The 26358-nt window shown below is 47.4% G+C and overlaps 1 protein-coding gene across 1 annotated transcript in view; it reads left to right on the forward strand.

The window, feature by feature from the left end:
• Positions 1-4399: 4399 nt before the first annotated feature.
• Positions 4400-26358, forward strand: part of PRR5L (proline rich 5 like) — a 53290-nt gene continuing 31331 nt past the window's right edge. The window contains exons 1-3 of the mRNA XM_003781235.1: positions 4400-4563; positions 5886-5966; positions 17927-17975. Coding sequence (XP_003781283.1) covers positions 4400-4563; positions 5886-5966; positions 17927-17975 — 294 coding nt within the window. The remainder of the gene's footprint in view (positions 4564-5885; positions 5967-17926; positions 17976-26358) is intronic.

The raw sequence follows: 26358 nt of genomic DNA on the forward strand, positions 1-26358 counted from the left end.
TAAGTCACCAAACGCAGAGGGAAGGGGTGTTGCATTTCCACTGCTGTTATGGCTCAGCAGTGTAGACGTAACTACAATGATGTTACTTTATTTGTTCAACGAGTGCTTCTATAGTGCTTGCTTTTGCCATGTACTGCTCTAAGTGCTTTAGAAATATACACTCATTTACAACCCTGAGGCAGTGGCTGTTAGCGTGGTCCTTTCATGTGGGAGAAGATGGAGTCTCAGAGAGGTCAAGTAACTTCCCCAAGGTCACACAGCTTAAGGGGTGAGTGTCTAAGGCAGTCTGAGCTTTCTCCTTCCATCCTCTCGCTATTCTTCTTGCCCCATCAAATATGACCATAGAGTTCCTTATGCCAGATTATTTATCTCAGGGGTGTGAGATTTAAATTTTGGGATGAAATCACATGACTGACTTCAATTCAGGATTTTGGCAGAGTTTGGTAGCAGGGGCTGGGTGGAGAATTAGGCTGATCTGAGCATCTGAGCACCAGCCAGTTGATTGCTATGCAATAGCTGTGTGACTTTGGGCAGGTCACTTCTCTGAGCCTCAACTGAGACTTTCTGAGCTTCGGGCAAGTTTACCTACTGTAACAGTGTTGGCATCACGTCAGGCGGGCAGTCAGTGCTTTTTTAAGTCTCATCTTCTCCTTCACCTTTATCTTAAACAGTGAGTTTAGGCTTCAGAATTCAGAGAGGAAGGCCTATTCCTGTCTTTAAGGCAGTGATTTTCAAGTGGAGTGCCATGAGAGGATCTTAGATGCATGTGCTCCTAAAACTTGTTAAAGATTATTAACTAAATTATTTAAGTAATTATTAAGTATATTCTTTTTTTCACTCTTTATTTTTTGGTCAGCATAATTTAAGTGTGCCCTAGAAGTATAGGTTCAAGTGTGCCAGGAGATAAGAAAGGCTGAAAAACACTGCTTTAAGAATTTTGCAGAATGGCCGAGGGAGGGATTGGGGACCGTTCTAAATCAGGCATCAGGCAACCTGAGTTCTGGCCAGGCCTGGCTCTCATCTGCCTCAGAGACCTTGAGTAGGTTTCCTGCTTCTTTGCTCCACTTTGTCATCTGTACATAGGGGCCTGGACAGGTCCTACTCCGAAGCCCTATCTCTCTTGTCATCTTCTGGTTTGTCATATTTGGGTCGGGACAAGCCCATGCCACTCTTACCAGTGCTCCCAAAGGCTTCCTCCCTGTGGTGCTCTGGGAGACCTCTTGGGGCTGCCCAGAAGTAGGGATGGTGGAGATAAAGACAGCCTCCCATTCTGTCCTCTTCACCTGCCAGGACCAAGAGTGACAGATTAGGGAAGTGAAAAATGAGTCAGAGGCGACTCTTCATTGTGTTTGGGTGGTTGCGGGAGCCAGAGTCTTAGTTCCTGGCTGAAAGGTACCCTCCTTGAAAAGAGGCTGGGTGTGGATGGCCAGTACCTGTGCTCTGCTGGGTACTCAGGCAGCTTGGCGCTGGGGTGCTGAGAAGCGGAGGGAACAGCAGCCAGCACCATCCACAGCATCTTGCAGCCTCCTGGAGAGGTGGGTGTTTGGGCAGGAAGGTGGAAGGTAAACTCCTGGGACAACCCGTTCTGCTCACTTTTCTGCTTCCCTGTACCAGTGCTATGGGCTGAGAGGCAGCTCCATCCCCTCAAGTTTAAGATCTTTATGAAGGGGTTAATGTGCTGAGATTCCACAGCAGAATTGCACTTAGCAAGCCCATTGCAAGAAGGGCAGTGATATGGATCCTGTTTCAGTTCTGGGCAAGTTGAATCCCAAAGCTAGCCAGTTTAAGGATTTGGAAGGGGCTTCTGTGGCTTTATTTTTTTCTTTGCCTCATTTGTTGATTTGCATAGATCTTTCTTATTATCCAGAAATTTTGAGACCTTTTGGAACTTAAGAGGCCTATTATGATTTGCCCAGCATTCATTGATGTATTTGTTTTTTTATTAACAATTAACTCATTCTGAGCATGGAGTGGAGAGGCAGAGACTATATAAGAAAATTGTACAGTAATGCGCTCTCCTTTAAAGGAAAATTCAGAGGCCAGGTGCAGTGGCTCACGCCTGTAATCCTAGCACTCTGGGAGGCTGGGGGGGGGGGCATCGCTTGAGCTCAGGAGTTTGAGACCAGCCTGAGCAAGAATGAGAGCCCATCTCTACTAAAAATAGAAAAATTAGCCAGGTGTGGTGGAAGGCTCCTGTAGTCCCAGCTACTTGGGAGGCTGAAACAGGAGGGTTACTTGAGTCCAGGAGTTTGTGGTTGCTCTGAGTTGTGAGCTAGGCTGAAGCCTAGGCAATAGAATGAGACTTTGTCTCAAAAAAAAGTTAAGATAGGATACCATTTCTTTTTCAGCTCTTGGTACTACAAGTTCATTGCCACGGTGCCCATTGCCTACTGACAGCTGCTAGCACCTCCCATGTCCTCTCAGTGGACTGCTGCCTCGATGCCATCTGAGCAGTCTGGATTGTTCCTGTTCTGACCACAGCAGCATGTTTAATTCAGAGGTTGCTCCTCCTTCAAATGTTTCAGCCATAGCTGCAAAACCTTCTCCTCTGCCAACCTGAGTGCTGCCACTCATGGCTGGAATATCTTTTTTGCTTTCACCCTTGGTTTTTGTGATAGAGCAGGATTAGCTGGTGAGAGAGGTGGCAGTGAGAAAAAAAGTGACTGTGACCTTGGAGGTGTTTCTTGATGTCCTTCACTCTGGTGAGCTCTAAAACTCATTTTAAGTCATTCATTTAGACTGTAAATTCACTAAAAAATAAGAGACTAAAATTACAGGTCCGTGGGTGCCAATGCAAGAAAGAGACCCACCTGAACAAAGCTGATCAGTCCCTGAGGCCCAGGGCTCTGCCATTCCACTGGGCAAGTCACATGGTCTCATTGCTTCCCACAGCGGTGCTGGGAGGTTGGCACTGGGAACAGCTGAGGACTTTAGACTCAGTGTGTCCAAAGTCACATGATGTGGAGAGTGGGCAAGTTAAGACTTGAACCCAGGTTCATGTTAAAGTCTTTAGCCATGAGGCCAGAATGTCTCCCAGGAACTGCTACAAGGGAAAAATTTCCTTACGCCCAACCCTGCAGGGTAAATTGGGTTCAGATAAGCCAAGAGGCCCAGGGAGACAATTCTGGGCAGGGGAGCAGTAGGCAGGATCAGAAGCCTGGGGGGAAGGACTAAGCATGATATGCCGTGGTGCCTGTTGGTTGTCAGCCCCACAGGGCAGAGCCACCATGGTCTCTGGCGTCATGGTTGTGTCCCCAGTGCCTGAGTGCCTGCCCTTAGCCAGTACTCAGTAAATATTGCATGAGTGGTACACCAATAGGCAGTTATCTTCCCCATGAACTGGGCTTTTTGAGGGTAAGGACTTGGTCTTAGAAACCTCTAGGTGCTCAGAGTGGTCACTACATAGTAAACACTCAGTGAGAGGGTCCTGACAGAATGAAGGAGCACACGGCGGGGAAGGGAGGGTGAGCGTTTGTGCCTGAGTGAAGAGTTGCTGATGCTTTGGGAAATACCAAGCACTACACATGGACTGGCATGGCAAGGCTGTACCGGGGAGTGTCTCCGATACCAGGACAAGGAATTTTTATGTTCTCCTGAAGGCATTTTTTAAAAGTCATATCTAGTCGGACACAGTGGCTCATGCCTATGATCCCAGCATTTTGGGAGGCCCAGGCAAGAGGATTGCTTGAGGTCAGGAGTTTAAGACCAACATGAGCAAACTAGTAAGATCTTATCTTTCCAAAAAACAAAAAAAGAAAAAACCAGGTGTGGTGCACACGTGTAATCCTAGCTCCTCAGGAGGCTGAGGGGACAAGTTCACTTGGGCCCAGGAATTGGAGGCTTCTTTGAGTTATGATCATGCCACTGCACTCCAGCCTGGGTAACATAGTGAGATACTTTCTCCAACAAAAGAAAAAATTGATCTCTTATTGCACAATATTGTGGGTTTCCGGCACCCAGACACTGCCCAGAGTGATGGGTACACGTGGGAACCAGGGTCATGCACAGCTCAGATATCGTTTTTCTGCAGCCCTGGCCTCAACCTGGCCACACAGTACTGTCTCCCCACTTTGGGATGGCCACACTGTTATGCCCAGAAACAAACCTATAAAAACTTAGGAATGGGAACCCTCAAAAACTAGATGCTATTGTATTACTGGATCCCGGAGTTGTTTTTAAGATAGTTTGGCTGGAAAGTCCCAGCCAACTTCCTCTAAGATGCAGTCTCTTCCACGGACCAGGAGTTTTCAGTAAAAACTGCCCTCTCTTTTCAGGTGTTGGCTAATTTGTGGTTTTAAGAAAGCCTGAGGGCGGGGAAGGCAACCCTGGGAGAAGCCCTTTTTCTGGGCGGTCGGAACCTTCTGGTCCTAGAGGCGAAGCTGAACCCTCACCTGGACTTATGACCCGCGGCTTCGCTCCCATTCTGCCTGTCGAGTTCCACAAGATGGGCTCCTTCCGCAGGCCCAGACCACGCTTCATGAGCTCGCCGGTGCTCAGCGACCTGCCCCGATTCCAGGCCACACGGCAGGCTCTGCAGCTGAGCTCCAGCTCAGCCTGGAACAGGTAAAGGAGGCGGCCGGGTGCAGGGCGGGGACATCTGGTCCCTGGCTGAGCTGCCTCTGCCCCTGGGATCTCTGCTTCTGGGCACTGTGATTCTAGGGGGCAAATGACGCTGAGAGCAGGTTTTCTTACATCCAGTTGTGCCCGATATCCTTCCTTATTTTAGTAGCAAAAAAGCAGATCACTGGCCCATGGGGCAGTTGGATTGGAATTTACTGTTCCTGTTCATGCTGACTGGTCAGACCCTACTCTCAGAGTATCTGACAGTGGACTCATATAAGTAACCCCCTTCACGCTTGGGAGGATAAGACGTGTATCTGTGAAAAGTTAAATGAGTGGCATAAATGGGACACTGTGTGTACCTGTGAGCCACAGGTGCTTGGGAGAGGAGATAGGAGTTTCATTAAGTGTCTAGATGACCTTACCGGCACCCAGGGCTGAGTGAAGACTGAAGCAGTATTCTGTCTTCTACTCTAGTGGACTACCATTTTTCAAATCTATGCAGATACTCTTCAGATACATTAAATGCATCATTATTTTAAAGCATGGCTGAATTCTTTGTAGTTTGGGTCAGTATGGATTCTTTTCAATGAACGAACACAGAAAGCACAGCTGCAATGTTGGTGATGGAGCGGGAACTCTGAAGTGTTTTGGTGTTAAATGGGTTCTTGTTCTTTAAAGAAGAGGCCTGGGCCCTGAATATACATAGGGTCATAAGCTCTGCTTTGCTGAAATACAGGGCTGGGGTCCCAGAGCCTGTGGAGGTAAGCCCGGTGGGACTAACCCCTACTGCCCGCACACCTCACAGGAGTGGGGATGGAATCGTCTGCGAAGGAAACCAAAAAGGAAAGGGGCCAAGCAAAGTGATATTAAAAAGTCAGGAACTATCACTGCATGTTCCCCCCAGGCCTCCCAGCCCCCCAGAGGAGACAGTGGCGTTCTGGGTGAAAGAACCCCTCAGAGGTCAGCTCCTGCTTGCAGTAAATGCCATTTTGGATCCTTCCAGGCCAAGTGGTGCTGGCCACATGGTTTCCTGAGTGCAGATTCCACTGCCTGCCCTTTATTGTCACCGCTCACCCCCAGGGCGGCCGGGGAGGTGAGGGAGGAAGGCCTGCCTGCCTGTAAGAAAGCCGGGGCCACTTCGGAGTCCTTTGAGCTTGTCTTCCTTCCTCTCCAAGAATGCTGAGAAGGAAATGGTAGGTTCCAGGGATGGGGAATGTGGCCCTGTTTGTGGCAGGGATTTCCGGGCCCCTCGGCCCTGAGCGGGCTTGTTGAAATGGCCCTGAAGGCAGATTCTCTGACCAGGTTTTTCTCTTTCCCTACAGTGTCCAGACTGCTGTAATCAACGTTTTCAAAGGGGGCGGCTTACAGAACAACGAGCTCTATGCGCTGAATGAAAACATCAGGTACGTGCCAAGCCAGCTCTGGTGCTGCTCCCCGTGGGCCGAGCTGAGGCAGAGGGGGCTACCTCCCAACCCAGGAGTCTTGCCTTGAGTTTTGCTGGGTTTTGTTTTTCCTGCTGGGTTCTTATTGCTTTTTCCGTAAGTTATTATGTTGCTCTTCTTAGATGTTGACTTTTGATCTAGAGATACTTTGTCTATTTGTTCATGTGTATGGTGTGGTTTAGGGGGCAGGAGGTAGCGGCTTGGTAGATGGTAGCTGTCATTTAGTCTGCTGTGCTGTGTTCGCCATTAGGCTCTGTATCAGGCAATGTGGCTTAGTGGTTGGAACCAGAATGCTTAGGAGTTCATTGCTATTCTTTTACAAAGTGGCTTACCAACAAATAAAGTTGAGTGTCTCCCTGTTGGCCAGGCAATATAGAGGCAAATGTGGAACCTGCCCTCTTAGAATTTGCATTGGGATGATAGTCTCATGCATAAATGTAAAAGTGCAACTGAGACAGTTGATGGGATGAAAGCATGTGTTTGTGTGACTTCATCTTACCCAGAAGGCATGGTGGTTATGATGCTATTGCTGTGATCTAAAGTGTCAGTGGGAATTAACCAGGTGAACAGGGCTCCAGGTGGTAGAACCTGCATGTGCAAAGGTCCTGGGGTTACAATGAGCAAGGAACCAAAAGAAGGCCCACCCAGATATGTAGTGCCCCCAGAAGTTGGGTTGGGTAGAGATGGGGTTAGGTTTGTGTTTTGGTGAAATGAGGGCAGAAAGTTGGGCAGGTCCCAGAGCTCTTCTTGATAGAAAGTTGAACCATCAGGGCTATTAATGCCCTGGTGTTCATTCCTCTGTAGGTGTGTTAAGTGCAGAACATCAAGGCTAAAGACCCCGCCCTGGAGCGGGCAGAGCAATAAACAAGGCCATTATTCAGGTCCTGTTTACGTTTAGTTAAGGCCTGTGTTAAGGGTAAATGAGGTGTTTTAAGGGCTCTGCTCCCCTTAAAACCTTTAGAGCTCATAAGTAAACAGAACTGTGTTAAATTTCTACCCATGTGCTTGAATTTCACATTATACTTTCATAAATTTAGAAAGGGACAGAAGTGATCACCTAGCTCAAACCCTCATTCTACAAAGGAGGAAACTGAGGCCCCCAAGAAGTTGAATGATGGGGCCAAAGTTAGGTCAGCCAACCCCCTGCTGAGAGTGCTCAATTTTCCTCCAAGAACTACTAAGATCCTGGCCTTTCCAGGAGGTTCTTTAGCTCACAATAGAAGTATAAATAAATAAAACAGTGACTCAGGAACATGCTAATTGTTTCTCACTTCGGGAGGCTGATCTTGAAATTATGCTTAAAAGCTCTGTTTGTGGGCAGCTAGGAGAAGTCTGGGCCAAACCAGATGTCACCGGCCCTGTTAACCCTGGGGCTGCTAAGTCTGGAAGCTTTCAGGTGCCAGGCAGCCCTTCTAACTGGGGACAGCTGGCCTGGGTGCCCAGCGGTGAAATCTCACCCTCTGTCAAAGCAGATTACCCCCGCAGGACACAGGTCCAGTGACATATTGTCTTATTTCTCAAGAAGAACCGGAAATTGAGAGTTTTATGTGAAATTTCCTGACTTTTAAATGTTGGTAAATAATCCAAATTTCCCCAAACATTGGTGCAGGCCAAACAAAACACATGTGTGGACTGAGTGGCCAGCAAACCTACCCGGTCACGGGACCAGCCTTACGTGCGTGGGAGGCGTTGCTACTGGGGGGTGAGTCCCAGAAATCGTGAGGCACCTTCTCCAGACATCAATGCATTCACCCTCCTCACAGCCCTTTGTTATATGGGTCCTTGACAGAGGAGAAAATTATAGGTAAGAGAAACTATCGACCTTGTCCAAGGTCACACAGCTGGGAACAGTGGGGCAGGATTTGAACTCCTCTCTGATTTAGACATCTGTTACAAGTCAGCATAGGCTGCCATAAAAAACACTGCAGAGTCGGTGGCGTAAACAACAGAAATTTATTGCTCAATGTTGAGGAGGCTGAAAGTCCAAGATCAAGGTGCTGGCCAGTTTAGTTACTGGCAAGGGCCTACTTTTTGGCTTTGTAGGCGGCCAGCATCTCAGCTTGTGCCCCTGTGACTTCTTCTTTGTGTTTGCAGGAACGAAAGTAAGCTCTCTGGTGTCCCTTCCTACAGGACACTAATCATGAAGGCCCTGCCCTCTAATGCTAATCATCCCTCAAAGGCCGGGTCTCTGTGTCTCACCATATTAGGGGTTAAGGTTTCAACATGCAAATTTGAAGGGACACATAGCAACCCCTTCATTCTTTACACTGTACTGTAACATCAGAGAGAGAAGATTTTTGTTGGGAGGAGGGTTGAGCTGATGGTTTCTGGTCTTTTTTTCTGCCATCATTCCTTTCTTGAGGCCTCTCTTATCACCCCCTGTGATTGACACCCCTCCTGAGAAGCCCAGCACTCCCACAGCCCTCTTTTCTAGGGTGAGAGGTAGGGTTAGGGGTTATGGGTTAGGGTTAGGGATGCCACTAGAGATTCCTCTCTGTTTTGTGTGATTTTTTCAGACTGGTGGCAAATGCCTGCAATTGGGGTTTGAAGCTATTAACATTATTTGCTCAGATGTGAATAAAACCCAGAATAAACCAAAGTTTTAAAAAATCCGAGCTTTCACTCCCCAGATTTCAGCACTTTCTATTTTCTGGCCTTCGGTCATATAGTGGCCAGAATGGAGATCAGCTTTCACATCAGGCTCAGAGTATAACTGAGAGCGTGAAGTGCATCCCAGGCAGGCGTTGATGTGACCTAGACATCCCCAGGTGAATAAAGCCATGACCTGCATGTGCTCCCACATCTGAAAGTTTCTACATGGAATTAGACGCAGCCGCCCTTAATTCAGTATCTAAAGCACTGAGATGGACATGCTGCTTTCTGGTTGCATTTGAATAGACCCTCAGATTTTTTGTTTGTTTATGTTTATCTCCAAGACAGAGTCTTACTCCGTTGGCCTTGATGGAGTACTGTGGTATCGCCTCAAACTCCTGGGCTTAAGCCCCCCTCTTGCCTCAGCCTCCTGAGTAGCTGAGACTGCAGGTTCCCAGTATAATGCCTGGCTAATTTTTCTGTTTTTATAGAGATGGGGTCTCACTCTTGCTCATGCTGGTCTTGAACTTGTGAGCTCAGGCAATCCACCTGCTTTAGCCTCCCAGAGTGCTAGGGTTAGAGGCAGGAGCCACTGCGCCCAGTCTGACTTTTGGGTTTTGATTTTCCTTTTCTCATCTTTTTCCTTTCATAAGATTTGTTTGTAGAATAGATCCATCAACTCAACAGATTAGAGGCATGCCCAGTGGGGAATGTGGTTGTAGGCACGGGGTAGTAGGAATGTTGGAAAGAAGAAATGGGAGGAGAGAAGGCTAAGTTGTTCTCAAGCCCATTTTTCAATCAATTGTGACAGTCCGTTTTGCAGGAAGATCTGTGCTAGGCTCCACAGAATTTTTTTTTAACATGGGAGAATAGCTTCTGGAGTCCGAGACTGGGGATCAAGATTAGGCTAGCCCTATGACCTTGAGCAAAGTTACTTTGTTTTTCTAAGTCTGTTTTTTCTTTGATAAAATGAGGGTAATAATAACAGCACCAACCTCAGGGTGGTCAGGAGGATTGAGATAATGCTAAAAGCATCCTTAGGACAGGATCTGGCATATAATAAATGCCTAATAAATGTTGGCCATTATCCCTATCACTGTGAACATTTAGGAATAATAAAGTGATGAATGACAGTGAATACCGTGCATGAGAACACAGGGCAGTGTGATGAATGGCTCTGCGCACTGCAGAATATAAGAACTTCTCCAGCAGTTTGGATGAGGTGAGCTCGCTTTGAACCGGAGAGTCTGGGACCGGCTCCTCAAAGAGTATGCTTGGCCCTGAAGTTTGGGTGAGGCGAAGTTCTAACCAGGAGGGCCAGCTGTTTCTTCTTTCCACAGAGAAAAGAACAAGAGGAAATGACTTTCTCAGTTCTTCATTCTACTCAAGCCAAGTGGTAATAAACTTGTTGATGGATTATCCAAGTCTGAAGCTGAAGCCTAAATTAGATTCCTTGGGCCGCCCATCCCGGCCATCCCTGGCCAGCTTTCTAGTTGTGGAGTCAGCGTATACCTAGGAAATGGGCACTTATTTAAGTGTTAGCCAATGCAAAAAGAGGAACAGGAAGGTAGCTGTTTTATGTAACTGGGTCCTGTATGCAGTCATTACTCATAACTGGGCTATTCTTTTGAGACATGTCATTGAAAAAGGACTCCGGTTTAAATTTTGGTAGACAGACTTTGAGGTTGCCATAAGGAAGAAGTTGGGACTGAGGATGGCCACATTGTGAAACGCAGTATTGGGTCCAAATACATCTGTCTCCACACTTTATAAATCAGTCAGAAATGTCGCACTTCAATATAGCAGCCAGTCTTCCTCCCAATAAAAGTCAGGGCGCACAATCTATCAGTATGAAAACCATCAATCAGAATATGTTCTAATGAAACTGCTTTAGAAAGCGGAACTTACTCGTTGTTACATCCCTGAAGGCAAGACAATGACTTTTCAGAGTAGACATACTCTGGCTAAATCTGCCAGTTATCACAGTCTGTATTTCTGGCACCCCAAAATTTCCATCTCCCACAGCTGGGGCTGACCGCGGGAGCCTTCTTGTTTGAATTCTCTGTGGGGTGCCGCTGTGGTTTCTAACGCCCCTCTCCAGCCTCACCCCTGATGTGGCTGCATTTTGGCAGTGAGGATGAGTCTGGTTAGAGGTTTGGGTTTCATGAGCCTTTCCAAGAACAAGGGTGGCTAAGCTCTGTGCCCCAGGAGCCCACACTCTTCCTAAACAGTCTTCTCGCCAACTCGCCTGCTGATTTTATGGGATCAAGAGGAGCTGGAAAAGTGTGGAGGGAAAAAACCCCAGGATTTATGTTTATTGGTTCATATAAGAACCTCTGCAAAGCAGGTTCTGTAGAAGTGCTCTCACTTTCTGATTGTTCCGTGTCCTAGGAGGGGTCATTAATCCTTTTATTTATAGGATGATGCTCTGCTAGGTACTGGGCCGTGTTCTGGGTGGCCAATGAGTTCAGTGGTTCTTGCTTTTAAGGAGCAGACTGAGGGGATCTTTGCAGACAGATATCCTAGGATGCTTTAAGGGGGTGAGAGCAGAATCGGGGTGGGGGGGGCACTAGGCACATAAATAAATTCAGGGGAAAATGGTATCTGGGTTGAAATCTGTAGGGCAAACAAGTGAGGAGCAGGCAGAAGGGCAGCTGAGGATGTAACTTTCTTACCATCACTCCCGCCAGGCCCTCCCACCCCTCCAACTCCCTGGGAGGACTTTTTCTCTGCAGAAATAAATGCTCAGAGCCTGAGGTTTCCGGAAGCCAGAGATGAGTTATCTGCAGCTGGCCTGAGGCAGGAAACGCACATTTTCCTTCTTTCTCCAGCCACCCTGCTTCTGTTCTTGTCGGGAGGGAGGAGGCGGTGTGAAGGAAACCCCAGAGACTTTGCAAGGAAAGAGGAGGTTCTAAGAATTGTGCTTGAGCTCTGATGGGTCTGAGTTGACATGTTCTCCTTCTGAGTCACTTGGGCCCTCGAATCCCAAAGGGAGAGCCACCTCAGATTTTTCCATCTCTTTTACAAAGCCTGTGGACTGCATAGGACCCACAGCTGGGGGAAAGGTCTTGACGGGGGCAGGGGGCAGCCCGATCCGGCCCACAGGCTGGCGGAGAGACCAGTCTGAGGCCCAGTTCCAAGAGGCAGGGATTAGAGGGGACACTGGCTTAGTGGTTTGTGTGTGTCAGGCCCTGTTCTGAGTGCTTCTCCTAAGTGAGCTCTTACAACTGAGCGCACCTCTGTGACAGAGGTGCCCTGTCCCTGCCTGATGAGGGAAGTACAGGCCCAAAGAGGAGGAAAACCTCACCCAGTGTCACTTACTGAGTCAGCGCCTGAGCTGGGATTTGAACCCAAGCCTCCTGTGTTCTTAAAGACTTAGTAGGCTGCAAGAGGCACACTGAGCTGGCACTGTCCACATGTAGGCTTGATGTGGGTTTGCCAATAGGCCAGGAGGTATCGTCTTCTGAGGAGCCTGGTTTGGAAAGGGTAAGCTGAGGTCTGCTCTTTGTAGCCCAGATGACCCTGCCCGATTGCGTGTTGCTACTTTGCGCCTGCGGTGGCTGGGAGACAGACTTGGTTTGGGTAAGAAGGGTGGACAGAGAGGGAAGTGGCAAGTCAGAAACCCATGGGGCTGGCCCATGAGATGTTTGGCTTAAAAGTTGTTTTGAAATCTGAACATCTCATCTGAAAACCCAGGTGTCTGGCCTCCCGGGAGAAGTCCGTGATCTGGCGAAGCTAGATCTGTGGTCTGGCGTGGAACCTGGCAGGGGCACCAAGACCTGGCTTCCTTTCCTTGCAGCCTGCCCTGTTGCCCTGTGGCGTGGGAGGCCTGCATCCAGGGTGGCCTCTGTTTGAGTTGGGATCTGCCAGTGTGTGTCCCCAGCAAGGCTCTGAGCATCATTTTTGCCACCCACAAAACGAGGATAAATTCCTACCTGAGAGGCTGTTGGAGAATTTGAGACACTGCGTGAAACAGCCTGGGATAGTGCGTGCCACATATTGGAACTCAGTAAATGCTCCTTGTCAGTCTCCTGTGTGTTTCTCACTGTCCCAACGGCCACCCACAGAGTACAGACAACAGGAAGGTGGGAGTACTAGTATGTCATAAGTCACAGACACCACCTCCCATGGGGCCCTGCAGGATGGATCAGAGGACGAGAGAGGCCATTTTGGTATGTTGCTGCTTAAAAGATGCTGCCTTCTGAAAACAGGTCCTCTTGGAGAAGTGATGTGGGTGGTCTTCAGAGACTCGCTCTACCAGGCTGGATGAGTGTTGGGCACAGGAGCCTGGAGGGTCGCTATGGCTGGATCTCGCGATGGTCTGGGTGGATCTCGCAAAGGAACCAGGGTGGGATGCTTGGGTGCTTGGGGCAGCCCCTATTTGCCAAATGGCACAGAAATATTTAACAGCTGATGGGGCTGTCTGGGCTCACCCTGGCCAAGCTGCAGCACTCGCCTCCAAGCTGCCCCATGCTCTGCCACCTTGCTTGGGAAGAGGACTGGGGCAAACAGAGGGCTTTTGCTGCCTCAAGGGAGCGTGTGCCTCAAATCGGAGGTAGTTTGTCTCCATCGTGCCTGCCCTTGCCTGCTCTGCCTGCCATCCTGCTGCCCCCGAGCCTCTCCGCAGTTAGAATTCCGCTCGTAGTGCCTCCATTACTTACCTTGAAACCTAGAGAAGTGGGAAGTTGAGTTAAAAGACGGTGAGGAGTAAGATAGCAGGTCTGTGTAATAACAGGAAATCCTGTCAATGGGGGTGGTAGCTGGTCAGCCTGGGAGGGAGAAGGGGTGAGATAATACAGGCCAGTGAATGGTTCCCCATTTTTCCCCATATTATGGCTCCTTTTGGCTCCTGACTGAACTTCACGCTCTGTTTCCCTTTTTTGTGGCCTGACCCCGCATCAGTGTCCCCTTCCCATTACTCCCAGCTCCCAGCTTCCTCCTCCTAGCACAGAGCCTCGTGGTGGTGGTGGTGGTAATTATTAGCAGCAGACTTCTATTTTGAGACGAAACTGGGCATGGAAAGTCCAGTCTGTGAAACAGATTGGGGGGGAGGCACTGATGCCCAGGGGTTGCTTTCATGTTAGTCTCCAGGACCTACAATCCTTTTCTCCAAAGCTCTGTCTCCGTTTTCCTCCCTTCTCCCCCAGGCTGTTCTGGCCCTGACATCCTTCTCCCTGCCTATGCATTTCCCCTGAGTCCTCAGTCCCAGGCATAAGACCTGCTAGTTTGACTGTGCTTGTAAGAAGATGCTGAGGAGCAGTGCCCGGGGGTCTTCAGGAGTGTGGGTTCTGGAGTCCAACAGACCTGGGTGAAATCGTAGTAGCTAATGATACTCACCAGGCCTTGCACCGTTCTTGGAACTTGACAGGGATGCACTCATCTTACCCTTGCCGTATCCTGTGAGGTAGGCATCCGCATCATCTTCATTCCTCAGTTCTATTGGAGGAGACCGAAGTATGAAGAGCCAGTGCATCTGCCCAGGCCGTTGCTAACAACAGCTGCTAAGTGGCTGTCGGGACTCACACCCAGATAGTTCAACAAGGCGCCTGTCATCTCTGGCCTGTGCTTGTTGTGGTCAGTTTCCTTGCCTATAAAAAGTGAGACTGTTACTACCTTTCAGTTCTGTTTTAGGCTTAAATGTAGAAACACATAGGTCACTGACAACAGTGTCTGGCTCCCAGCAAGTGCACAGTAAATGTTAACTGGAAGAAAAAAAGACTCCATTGTGGGAGCAATTTGTTTATTCCTTATTATGATGATTAATTGTTTTTTCCAACAAGTAATTGCTTTTCTGTTGGCAAGGAAGGAGCCGTAGGAAAGAGTGGGAAAAGTGGGAGGGAGGCTGCCAGCTTCTAGGCCTGAGCCTCATGGGACACATGTCCCAGGTATCGACAACTAGGATTTTTTCTTCTTTGTATCTAGGGAACCTCAAACTACAGGCTCTTTAATTCGGCTGTCTCTCTCCTGCTTTGCTCTTGTTTCTTGTCCTTTACCAGTTGGTAAAATTGGTGAGTAGGGTTGCAGGGTGAATTTGTCACTCTGGGATGTTGGCCTCGGTCTATCCAATGCCTTGATGCTGTTTACACTCATCTTTTGGGTAAGATGAACCTCCTGTACCTCACGAGAGAGGCCCAGACAGGGAGAGATCATCGTCCGAGCTCAGCGCCATCCTTCTTTGCTAGCATCTTGGTGCCATGTCTAACACACAACAGGTTTCAGTAAATGGTTATGATCAATTAACGGGGTTTCTGTTCTCTGTGAGTTGCTCTTCCTCTTTAGGGGGATTAAGGAGAGTATGGCTCTTAAGTGGGGAAACTTCTGCCAGGTTCCACTGGGGATGGCGTGTCAGCAGAGAGGTATGTAAAATCCCCTTTTCTTAGTTCAGCAGAAATAAGAATAGAGTTTTTCAAAAGCGCTGTTTCCTTGTAACCCGATGCAAGCAGAATAAACACAGAGTATGGTCGTAGATAGTAGATTTGCAACATGACTCAGCTGTGGTCTACCCTCAGGTTGGCTTAGGCCAGTCTGTGGGTAGATCCCTGGCCCCTTTCCTCCCCTTTTTACTCTGTAATGTGGGAATGAAGGTTCTCAGGGCCCCAGTTTTTGGGAGGGGGGAGGCGGTTAGATGGGCAGGTTCTCAGGACTCATAGCATTCTCTGTCTTCCCTGAACAGTCTGATGCTATGACCTTGATAGAGACTCACTCCCACAATTTTTTCTTGGCTTCAGACCATCTATAGTAACTTTAGTTGTGGTTATTGTCAACTTTAGAATCTTTTAAAAAATTATTTTTGAATAAGATTGTATTTACATGGTTCAAAAAATCTTAAATACGTAACAAGGTATACAGTGGAGAGTCTCCCACCCCTGTATCCCAGGAATCCAGTTCCCAATCCCCCTTCCCAAAGATAAATATTGTAATAATAGCTTCTTGGGTGTTCTTCTAGAGTTTCTTGATGAGTGTGAAAGGCATATATAGTAGAACCTCTATAAGTTGACCAAGCGAGGGCTAAAACAAACTGGTCAATGTACAGAGGTGGTCAATATGAGGAACTAAGCCTCCTACTGATACCTGGTGCATGTCCAGTCTATGAAGCTTAAGTCAACTTAGGGAGGTGGTCAACTATGGAGGTGCTACTGTGTGTGGAAATGGAGCTGTCAATGCTGAACACTTTATACAAGGTCCACAGACTGGGCTGGAGTCAGGGGGTGGAAAGTGGCATCTGTGGCATCAGCATCTCCCTTGATTTCAGGGAATAAGGTTGGCCAAAAGGTTTTGTTGCACAACTTAATTTCCAGCGTCAACAGCTAGCTTCTCCAGTCTCTTACTGGTGCGGGGTGAGAGGCTAGGGGATGGAGAGGGGACGACACACAGCTCCTGTCTTTGAGCAATCCTCCTGCTCAACCTCCCAAAGTGTTGGGATTACAGGTGTGAGTTGCCACATCTGGCCTCACTTGTGGTTTTGAGATTTCCTAATAGCCACCAAGACTTTTTTAGGGTGTTTCTGTCTCTTGTGGTCAGAAGTAGACTCTTTATCTCTTCCTGTTCCAAATTTTTCACCTGTCGTGGGTGGGCCCACTGGGTTGCTATTTCCCACCTAAGAGATGCCTCTGCCTTGAAGACCAGCACAGCCCAACCTACTCTTAGCTCAGTGACTTCTGATGAAGGCTTCCCTGTCTCTGACCAGACTTGCCCACTTCTGGGAGCTCCCCCAGTTGTGTTGATGGGTGGCCCTCCAGGAGCCTGCCATGAAATTGGCAGCATCTCATGAAAATGGCTGCATTCTCAAAATGCAGCATCTCCAGTGGACACATCTTTCATCTTCCTTGTCCAGTGTATGTTTGCAGCTCTGCAGGGCTCTTTCCAGCACAGTAAGTTAGATGATGGGCATATCTGTCTTCTGTCTCATTCCTACCCTGTTTTCTGCACAGAACATCTTGCGGTGGCCTCCTATTTATCCTTCAGTGACTTGTGTGAACATGTTCTGGGAGGTCAGACCCAGCAAGAGTTGTCAGGACCTTGAGCATTTGCTCCTTAATAACCGTGGCGGGTGGGATGAGAACAGGAAGGCATTTGAAGTCTTGAGAGTTGACTCCCTGTGGAATGTATTGGATCTGGGGAGCCAGTTATTCTTGTTTTTAGCTTCCTCACCTTGTCTGGATCAAAGGAAAGAAAGAAGAGCAGGGCTGGCCCCATTATTTGTCATAGGGAGACGGAGACCTCATTCCAAAATCCCTACTTTTTTGGCACTTAAGATTCTTTGAAATTATCTTGTGAGTATATTATTAATGAGCTATGTATCCACCAACCCCCAAGAGTGACATGTCCTAGAGTACACCCCTTGCTTTCTGTGGTCACCTTGTACTTTTGATGCTAGAGTAATGTGTAGCTCAGTACTTGTTTGTTGATGGATAAATAAAATCTCTATTCCTCCTCACCCTGCTGTGTTCCCCTTTGAAGACTGCCTTGGGGTGGGTGCTAAGATCACCCAAATCATGGTGCCATGTTGAATTTCAAGTTGGAGCGTCTTTGATGGATTTGGAGGAGAGATGGGGTAGGATTATGGGAAAAGATGTTGAATTTCCAGAAGTCCTGGATTCAAATCTTGACGCTGACTTATTTGGGGGACCTCTCTGGGCCTCACTTTTGGTTTTATCTGTAGAGTAAGAATAATATGAACACCTGCCTCCACACACACATACTTCACGATCCTTGAGGGAAGAATGGATGCAAAATGTGTTTTAAGCTATAAAGTGCACTGTAGATGTGGAGGATTGCAAAATGGTGATGGCCTTTCTCTTCCTTGTTGCTTTTTGCTTCATATCAAGCCAAGTGCCTTGGACTGCCCCGCCTACTCTTTTGGAGTTACGATTTCTTTTGACCGCTCTCTTTAGGTTGTTACTTTTGCAGAGTAAGCTAGATTTTCTAACAGAGGTGTCCAACCTTTTTTTTTTTTTTTTGTCTTCTACACATTGAAAGAGTTGCCTTGAGTGATACATTAAATGCACAAACAGTAATGAAAGGGGATTAGCAAAAAAAGGGGTCCATGCATACTTGTCATGATATCTGCCACCACAGATAAGCAAAACAGTCCTCCCAAAATCAGCATGCAGTCCCCAGGCTGAAGGTTGGACACCCCTGGTATAGGGTGCCCATCGCAGCAATTCCCCCATAACACTGGGGGAATAGAGAGAGTTACCAGGACCTAGGAAAGTGCCTCCTTTCTTAGGCCTGGCCCAGCCCCTGTGCCACATGGTCATCATTAGGTGCCGTGAGCTAATCAGCAGGAGGTGTTCCGTCAAAGGCTGACCGTGTTTCTCTCTCCCCAGGAGGCTGTTGAAGAGTGAACTTGGATCATTCATTACAGACTATTTCCAGGTAAGCCATGTGTGTCTGAGCTCCGTCGTCATGTGGGTGGGCCCATCCATGTACCTAAAGGGATGCCTAGTACCATCTAGCTGGACATTCCTTCATGTGAAATGACAATCCCGAGTCCCTGCTTTGTGCTGAGCTCTGCAGTGCAGTGGCTGCAGAGGGTACCGGCCAGCGGGGGCCCTGCAATTAGCACACATATCAGTCCCCCCCGGCAGGTCTCAGGACCCCTTCACGCTTGTAAAAAGTCTTGCTTATTTGGGTTCTATCTTTACCATATTAGAAATTAAATCTGAGACGCTTTAAGATGTGTGTTAACTCATTTAAATAATAAGTCTATTGCATATTAGCACAGATAGCATTTTTTCTCCTTGGTGCTCATTAGTTACAACTACAAATAGTAGTTTTATGAAAAATAACTTCCAGAATAAGAAGTAAGAAGAGTGGCATCGCTTTCTGTGTTTGCAGATCTCCGCACTGTCTGGCGTCCTAGAAGATGGCTGGGTTCTCCTGTCTGCCTCACGTTCGCCCCTTGTGATATTGCCCGTCAGGTAGCCTCAGTACAACCTGTGCAGAATGCCAGGGAAAAGGCAAAAACAGCTTAGTGTTATTGAGAAAATCATTTTGACCTTGTGGATCCCTTAAAAGGGCCTGGGCGATCTTCTGGGGGGACCGTGAGCCACAGCACCCTCTGAGAACCATTGCTCTGAGGACATTCCCTCCCACCCCCATTGCTTGGGGTTTAATTGGGTGTAGTTATATGTGCCCTTTAGCCAAGTTATTTGCCACTAAGCCTCCTGGTGTGTTCTATGAAAGGCAGAATTCAATCAGACAATTAAACTCCTCTCCTTCTTATACAATACTGTTTGGGGGCTGTGGAGTTCAAGGTTCCAGGTCCGGTTATTAGAGGATAGTTTCAAATGCACAGACACAGGCGGCTGCTGCCTTCCTGCCTCTCACCAAAGGCATATTGGTAGAGAGGACACGGGAGGTGTTGAGGAGGACAGTGAGTCACTAACAGGGTGACATCTTAGTGAAGTCAGAGTCCCAGCTCTCATTTGCTGCGTGGTTTTGAGCAAGCTTCTTTGCTCAACTGTGCCTCAGTTTTCTTATCTGTAAAACAGAACAGAAGCATGACTTACCAGACAAGGGTATTGAATGGTTTACACGGACACGTGTAAAGCACTTAGCCCATAGTGTGTAGCGGGCAGCATAGGGTAGTGGCCAAGGTCATGGCCCTTAGAAGAGACTGCCAGGGTTCGGTGCACAGCAGAGCCACTTCCGAGATGCCTGACCTCTCTGTGTTTTTGTTTCCTTTTCCGTAAAACAGGGGCAGTAGGACCAAGCCTTATGGCATTGTTGTGAGGACTAAATAAGTTGTTTATACCGTGCCTAGTGACCAGCACAGAGTAAGGCAGAGTCATAAATGTTTATTAAATTTATACAGGTACCTATGTGTTATTATTCTAAAGCGTAATTCATCCCTCTTGATGGGAAAGTAACATAAAAATGCATCACATCTTGGTTCAGGTTGACAATATTATTCTGTATCCAAGTAGTGCATACTTTTAAGACAGTTTAAAGAGATTTGGGGTTTTAAAAAAATAATGCAGACATCCTTTTATTATTTTTCTTCATAAGATTCAGGAAGCTTAAACTTTTTATGTGCACTTTAAAAGCATGACTAATGTCAGTTGTTTAAACACGTAAACACACGCAGAAAACAGCTCCTCTCAATCTGGATACACCAAGTCCCAACTCGGGTCCTATGTCTCCGCCACTTAGAAGACAGCTCCTGTTCAGGCAGAGCCGAACGTAAAGATTAAGAAAGAGATAATTAGTCACAAATGTGAATCATTTCAGTTGCCTTTGACTTAAAGGTCAGTGTTGGCCTCTGTCTCTTCTCTTGCTGTCTCTATTGATTGATTTTAAATCCAGCCACAGAGAAGTGGTTTTTCTATCAGTCCTGGAGAAGCCTGCTGGGCTGGGCTGGGCTGGGCTGGGCTGGGCGGCCTTCCTCCTTGACATTTAAAAGAGGCCTGGCATGGTGTGGTTTCACTTGGGTTTAAAATGTCAGTTGTCTTTTGGCACTGGGGGCTACCCCTAGGATGGTAGGGGAGGGCGTATGGGTGGGGACTTGTTTATCTGGGAAGCCCTGAGGTTTTCGGGGGTGGTTAATACTGCTTACAAAGCATGCCTGGTGCTGAAAACTAATAACCACTTGTCATTTCCTATCAGGAGTGTCATCAGACAGGCTGCTTGGTGAATGTTGGGTCTCTTGCAGAGTGGGGGGCAGGGTGGGGTGGGAACTGGTATTTGGTTTTGAGTTTGTGTTATTCTTTATTTAAGATGCTGAACTGGAAAGAAGGCTCTCCTAGAATTTTTTGTTTTAATGTCTATTTTAAGTCTTAAATGAGCACAGAGCTTTTTTTTTCTTTGTTTTTAATCTGTTCGGTTCCTTACTCCCTACAAAGCTCCTGGTGCACAGCTGATGCTCAATAAATATTCTTGAGAGAGAGGGTGAGCGTGTCCACCACAGATACTTGAAATGATTTTGGAGGACACGTGCAATGGCCTTCAGTTAATGTTACAGCGTGTGCTTCGAAAGTGTTACCCTCTTAACACTTAGGGTAGCCCTTAGGATTGTGCTGGAGAACATCCTGGCTTGGGCCACTGTGTCCTTTCTATTCTTCTGAGACTTGGCAGTCTCCTTGTTTAAGGAGGAGGAAGTGGGACCGAAACTTAGTGTTTTCAGCCAGGGCCCCTGTCTGGTTAGGATTTCATGATACCATTTTATTGGCCTTTTGAGTTGATCATTCTACTGACAGTAAATGCTGTCTCTATAGTTTCCCGTTTAAAGAGATTTTCTTTCTTAAAAAAAATGGACTGATTTAAGAAAAGTAGTACGCAAAGAAAGGTAGGCAACCCTAGCTGTCACCCCAATCATGAAGGTGGTTCAAGAGAGACTCTGGTTCAGAAGGCCCGGTGCCTGGGACTGCTGAAAAATGGGCTGGTTCCAAGTCCTACGCTGTACAAAGAAATCTCCATATGAGGAGAGAAATCCAGGAGGGAAGGCTTATGGAGTCAAGCTCAGTCTTCACATTCAACTCTCAAAGGTAGTCTCAAAAGGAAATGTCAGAAGGGGCTCCAGAAACTATGTCACCTGGGAGCAAGGGGTGGGAGAAAGGCCTGAAAACAAATGGGGACCAGAGCCCAGGGGTGGGCAGGGAAGCCAGGGAAGCCACCCAAACCATCCATGAGGTTGTTCAGAAAAGGGCAAAGCTCCTCTGTGCAAAGCGGGCTCCTCTGTGCAAAGCGGGCTGCTCTGTGCAAAGCGGGCTCCTCTGTGCAAAGGCTCAGATGGTCACGGCCAAGCATCTGCATTCAGCAGTGATGTCTGTCTCCTCTTGGGACCCTGATCCCTGACTCAGAGTTCACCACACCTGAGGCCATCTCTGTGGCTCTGGTTTTGAAAGAGAACATTTTCAGTCCATAGCTTTAAAGACAGACTCCCAGGAAGAACACCCTTAATGAAGAATAATGCAAATGACCTAGAGTGAAGGCAGGGGAAGGCAGAGGGAGAAACAGTGGCTGTCTCATGTCCGCACCCAGTGAAGACAGGCCCTGTGATCTGCAGTGGCTGTCTCATGTCCGCACCCAGAGAAGACAGGCCCTGTGATCTGCAGGAGCCTAGGCAGGTGTCTGTAAGAATCTCTGACATTTCCAGGATTGATTTTTCTTTTCTGTCTGATTGAAGTGTCCAGAAGGAAAATTATGATTTCTAAGAGGAACCCTAGAGTCTGGTGACAGCTCTGACGGCTAATTGGTTCCTTGTAGTCTTTGAAACTGATGATCTGAAATGTTCTGCGTTTTCCTCCAGCCTACTTAGGTATCTTGAGGGCTCAGGGCATGGAGGTGCTTGCACACTACGCTTTCTGCCTTCCTGCATCTGCTGGGCTGCTTGTGCTTGTTATAACCTTTCCCCCGAGCCCAGAAAGTTCAGTTCCTTTCATTGGAACCGGAGTTTTGCTTGACAGGGAAATCAAGCCAGCAGCAGTGGTTGTAAACGAGTTAGAAGCAGGAAGAGAGGAAACTTAGCTACCGCCACAGCCAATAAGCCATGGATGCCTGTAGTTTTTCAGATACATGTATGTGTCTGTGTGTGTGCAGGCATGTATACTCTGTGTGTGTGTGTGTATATGTATATTTATTTTTCTATGTATTACTCTTATCTGTGAGAATCCCAGGAGGCTGGATTCCCTTAGCTCATCATTATCAGAGAATATTGAGACCTTACGGCACATGGCAAAGAGCTGAAGTGGGGGACCCGTGTGTTGTGTCCTGGGCCACTACGGAGCTTAAAATGAAGACAGGACAGGGATATAGACACATCTACACAGTTACATACAGCATAGCACTAACCGAAGACCTGAAGGAGACTTCCAAGCAGGCCCAGAATAAACAAATATCCTTTCTTAGGGAGGAAGATAGCACGTGTAAGAATTCATGGCAAGTGGGTGGAGAGAAGATCAAGAGTGGTGAAGATAACTTTGGCGATTTCCAAATCCCAATTGAAGAGGGCAGAAAAGTTGCACAAATTTTTCTTTGATCAGCCTGGGAAGGTGTCTCTAACAAGCAGGATGTTAGGGGAACAGAGGGGGAGAATGAGGAATCCCACACATGCCTTTGGGGGCCTGTCTACACAGGGGCTTTGAACAAGAGAGCTGGGATTGGGTTTGAAGACAGGGCAGGAGACAGGTTATGTCTTCAGATGAGACGGTCACGAGAGGTTGAATTTTGGATCCAGGCAGCACTTGGAAGAAAGGCATCGTGGAGTTTGTAAACACTGGGGTGGGCTTGAAGCTCCCACTGGCCACTACAAAGGGAGAAGATGGGGTGGAATTAGCCTGTGGGCTTCCAGGCATATCCTTGTGTGTCTCAGGCTACTCCCCATGAGTCTGCCCACCAGCCACCTGTCTCCTGAGCAATTCCTTAAATTTTGTGCAATTATCTGAAATTTTTTTATTGTACTTTTCTCATACTTGATAAAGCTTAGTGGAAAAAATGGGTCTTGAAATTGATGAGCACAGGTCTTAGTATAACTGAGATAAAGCTGACAATTTGTAGGCAGGAAGAAACGGCAAATCTTCAGCTTCATTGGGTTAGGTTATTGCACATTTAATTGTGAAAGAAAAGAGCACGTAGAGGCTGAAAATCTATCACCCAAAGACAAGCTCTGAAGATGAGGTGTAATTAGGGATTTCATAATCCTTTTCAGCTCTCTGGGGGCAGAATTCCTCCTGTATCATGTAGGTGTGATGTTCTACCTGCATGCATATTTTCAGGAGCCCATTCTGTATGAAATTGGGTGATTTCTTGAAAAGTAGGTAAGGAATGGCAGGAGCCAGTTTTAGGGTATTAAGGGAGGAGGCATGGGAGTCCGCGGCTGGAGGGGGCTGCTGGAAACAGTGTGGTGTGACAATAAGAAGAAATATTCAGCAGTTCAGTGGGCATGAGGGATAAGGACCGAGCTGGAAGTGTTGGGCAATCTTTGTTCAGTATGGAAAGCAAAGGTCAGGTTCAGTGGCTCACCCTGTAATCCTAGTGCTCTGGGAGGCTGAGGCACATGGATCTCCTGAGCTCGACAGTTCGAGACCAGCCTGAGCAAGAGTGAGACCCTGTGTCTACTCAACATAGAAAGACTGAGGCAAGAGGATGCTTGGGTCTGAGACTACACTGAGTGTTTCTCCTTTGCTAATTCGTGTAGCCATCCTGAGACCCGATGAGGAAGATCCTGTTATTATATATTCCCTTTTGACAGATGTTGCCACTGAGGCCTAGCCGAGGGGGTTATTTGTCTAATATCACCACCCAGCTAGTAAGAGGCTCAGTAAAGATCCAACCCACAAAAGAAACATTTCTTGGATTGTATTGTAAATGATAAAATGCCAGCAAAGTATCCCCTGGGGGGGAGGGAAACCCGGGGTGGGGGGGGTGGGGGTGTTCAGGATTACTTTTAGTTTTTTGTTTTGAGTTTCTAGGATCTCAGACTTGGACTGTTTTCCTGCTTCCTTGCCAAAAAAAAAAATGTTTTTTAAGAGACAAGATCTTGTTCTGTCTCCAGGCTGGAGTACAGTGATGTGCCATTGCTCACTGTAGCCTTCAATTCCTAGGCTCAAGGGATCCTACTGCCTCGGCCTTCTGAGACAGGTGTGCACGTGCACAACCAGTTAATCTTTTATTTTTTATAGGGATGGAGGGTCTTGCTGTGTTGCCCAGGCAACATATGTCTCAAACTCCTGGCCTCAGGCGATCCTCCTGCCATGGCCTCCCGAAGTGCTAGGATTATAGGCTTGAGCCATGATGCCCAGTGCAAAAATAATTGCTTTAAAGCCATAATTCACTCTTTACTTATTGCTGAAATGGTGCTAAATGAAGAACTCATTAGAACTGAGTTTCTCATCTTCAGTCTTGGTCTGGGGATTTTTCTCTAGTCTTATCATACTCACACACCAGCACTGGTTTATTAGGAACTCTCTGGCCCTAGGGGTGAGTTGTGTTTGTAAGACTTTGTCACTTATCTAGGAATGCATTTGGGTTCACAAGAAATGTAGACATTATTAAAGGTGATGGCTGTGTCACAGAGAAAAAAAAATACTGGCAGTAGCCCATGATTTTCATCACTAGGCTCATGGCCAACAATGGGAACCTTGGAAGACATTGATATCATTGGAGTGGAATTGGTTAATGCAGGTTCTTGGTAGGCAGAGCGACAGAGCTGCTAGCCTCCTGGGGTAGGAGAGAAGAGATAGAAGCCTCGTGGGACAACCTAGTTGACCTGAGATTGCCCAGACAGCTACTCCCAGTATCTGAACCTGAAATGAATCCTGTCTCCTTTCTCTTGTGGGCAGGGACATAAGAAATCTCTCCAGGGCAGGAGAGCATGATGGCTAAAGGCAACCAGCTCTTTTGCCAGGTAGGTCTGAGTTTTGATCCTTGCTAGAACAAGGATCTAGCTGTGTGACCTCAGGCTTAGTACTTAACCTCTCTGAGCCTGTTTTCTTAGTAGTGATCTAGTTGTAATCATGGTATCAACTTTATAAGGTCGATGTGCTTACTAAGTGAGAAGATAATATGCAAAACGCTTGAAATACAGTGAGCAGTCAGCAAATAATAAGTATTTTTATCTTAGTGTTTTTATTATTATTGCTGAAGTAAACCAGAGGGATACAATGGGAGGGAGATAAGGGCTTTGGTTTCAGACTGACCTGGGTGCAAATTCTGGTCTCAGACTTGCTAGTTATTTCTTTGAGCCTCAATTTCTTCATTTATAAAAGGGATAGATTTGTGGCAAAGATAACATGAGAGAACGCACGCAAAGAGAGACGTGAGGGTCGCTAGTGGCCTTAGAATTTACAGAACTCTGTGTGGAAAGTTCTTCCCACTGGGAAGATGAGGTCAGCATCATTCTCCCCGCACTTCACCTTCTTGGTTACCAATTTTCTTGGGGTCCCTCAGGTGCCATTATCAGGCCCCAGACACCAACGCCCACCCCTCCTCTGCTTGCCCCACCTCCTCCAATCTCCCCTCCGGGATGAACTGGGTCTTTCCTACCCACAAAAGACATGGGCGACTTGGAAGCTTTCCCCCAGACATCCTTGTCTGCATTTTTCCTAGCTGTGCCTCATTTTTCTCTTTGCAGCCCATTTGTCTGTCTTAGAAAAAATAAATAGGTAACATTAGCTGGGTTTTTGTTTTCATTGCCAGATTCCTCTGCCACTTCATTAAAGTGCTATTTATTCGTTGTCTAAATTCATTTACAGAGTGGGGGAGAATGCATTATGTAACAGTGGGCCCAGTTCCAAGCCCAAGTCATTTCCTAGGTGGCTACTGTTTAAGATAACTGTTTTGTGGCTTGAAGCCTTTGGGCTGGGGAGGTGGCAGTGGGTGGTGCAGGGTGGCCTGAGGCAGAGAGTGGGACCAGGGAGGGTCTTCTCCAGCTCTTTATTTTGTGGCCTCATCGCTACTGCTCAGCAGCAAACATTTACTCAGAACCTTCAGTCTCGGTCTGGAGATTTTTCTCTAGTCTTATCATACTCACACACTAGCACTGGTTTATTAGGAATGCTCTGGCCCTAGGAGTCAGTTGTGTTTGTAAGACTTTGTAACTTATCTAGGAATGCATTTGAGTTCACAAGAGGAGGGTCTTCTCCAGCTCTTTATTTTGTGGCCTCATCGCTACTGCTCAGCAGCAAACATTTACTCAGAACCTCAGTCTCAGTCCAGGGATTTTTCTGCCAGGGGCTGAGGGTGTGTTCAGACACAGTCCAGGAAGAACGCCACTTAGAAAGACAGATAGTGCGAGTGCGCTGCCTGGGTCCACACTGGT

This window comes from Otolemur garnettii, unplaced genomic scaffold (genome assembly GCF_000181295.1).
Source record: "Otolemur garnettii isolate 467f Iridium unplaced genomic scaffold, OtoGar3 scaffold00001, whole genome shotgun sequence".
Lineage (NCBI taxonomy): Eukaryota > Metazoa > Chordata > Mammalia > Primates > Galagidae > Otolemur > Otolemur garnettii.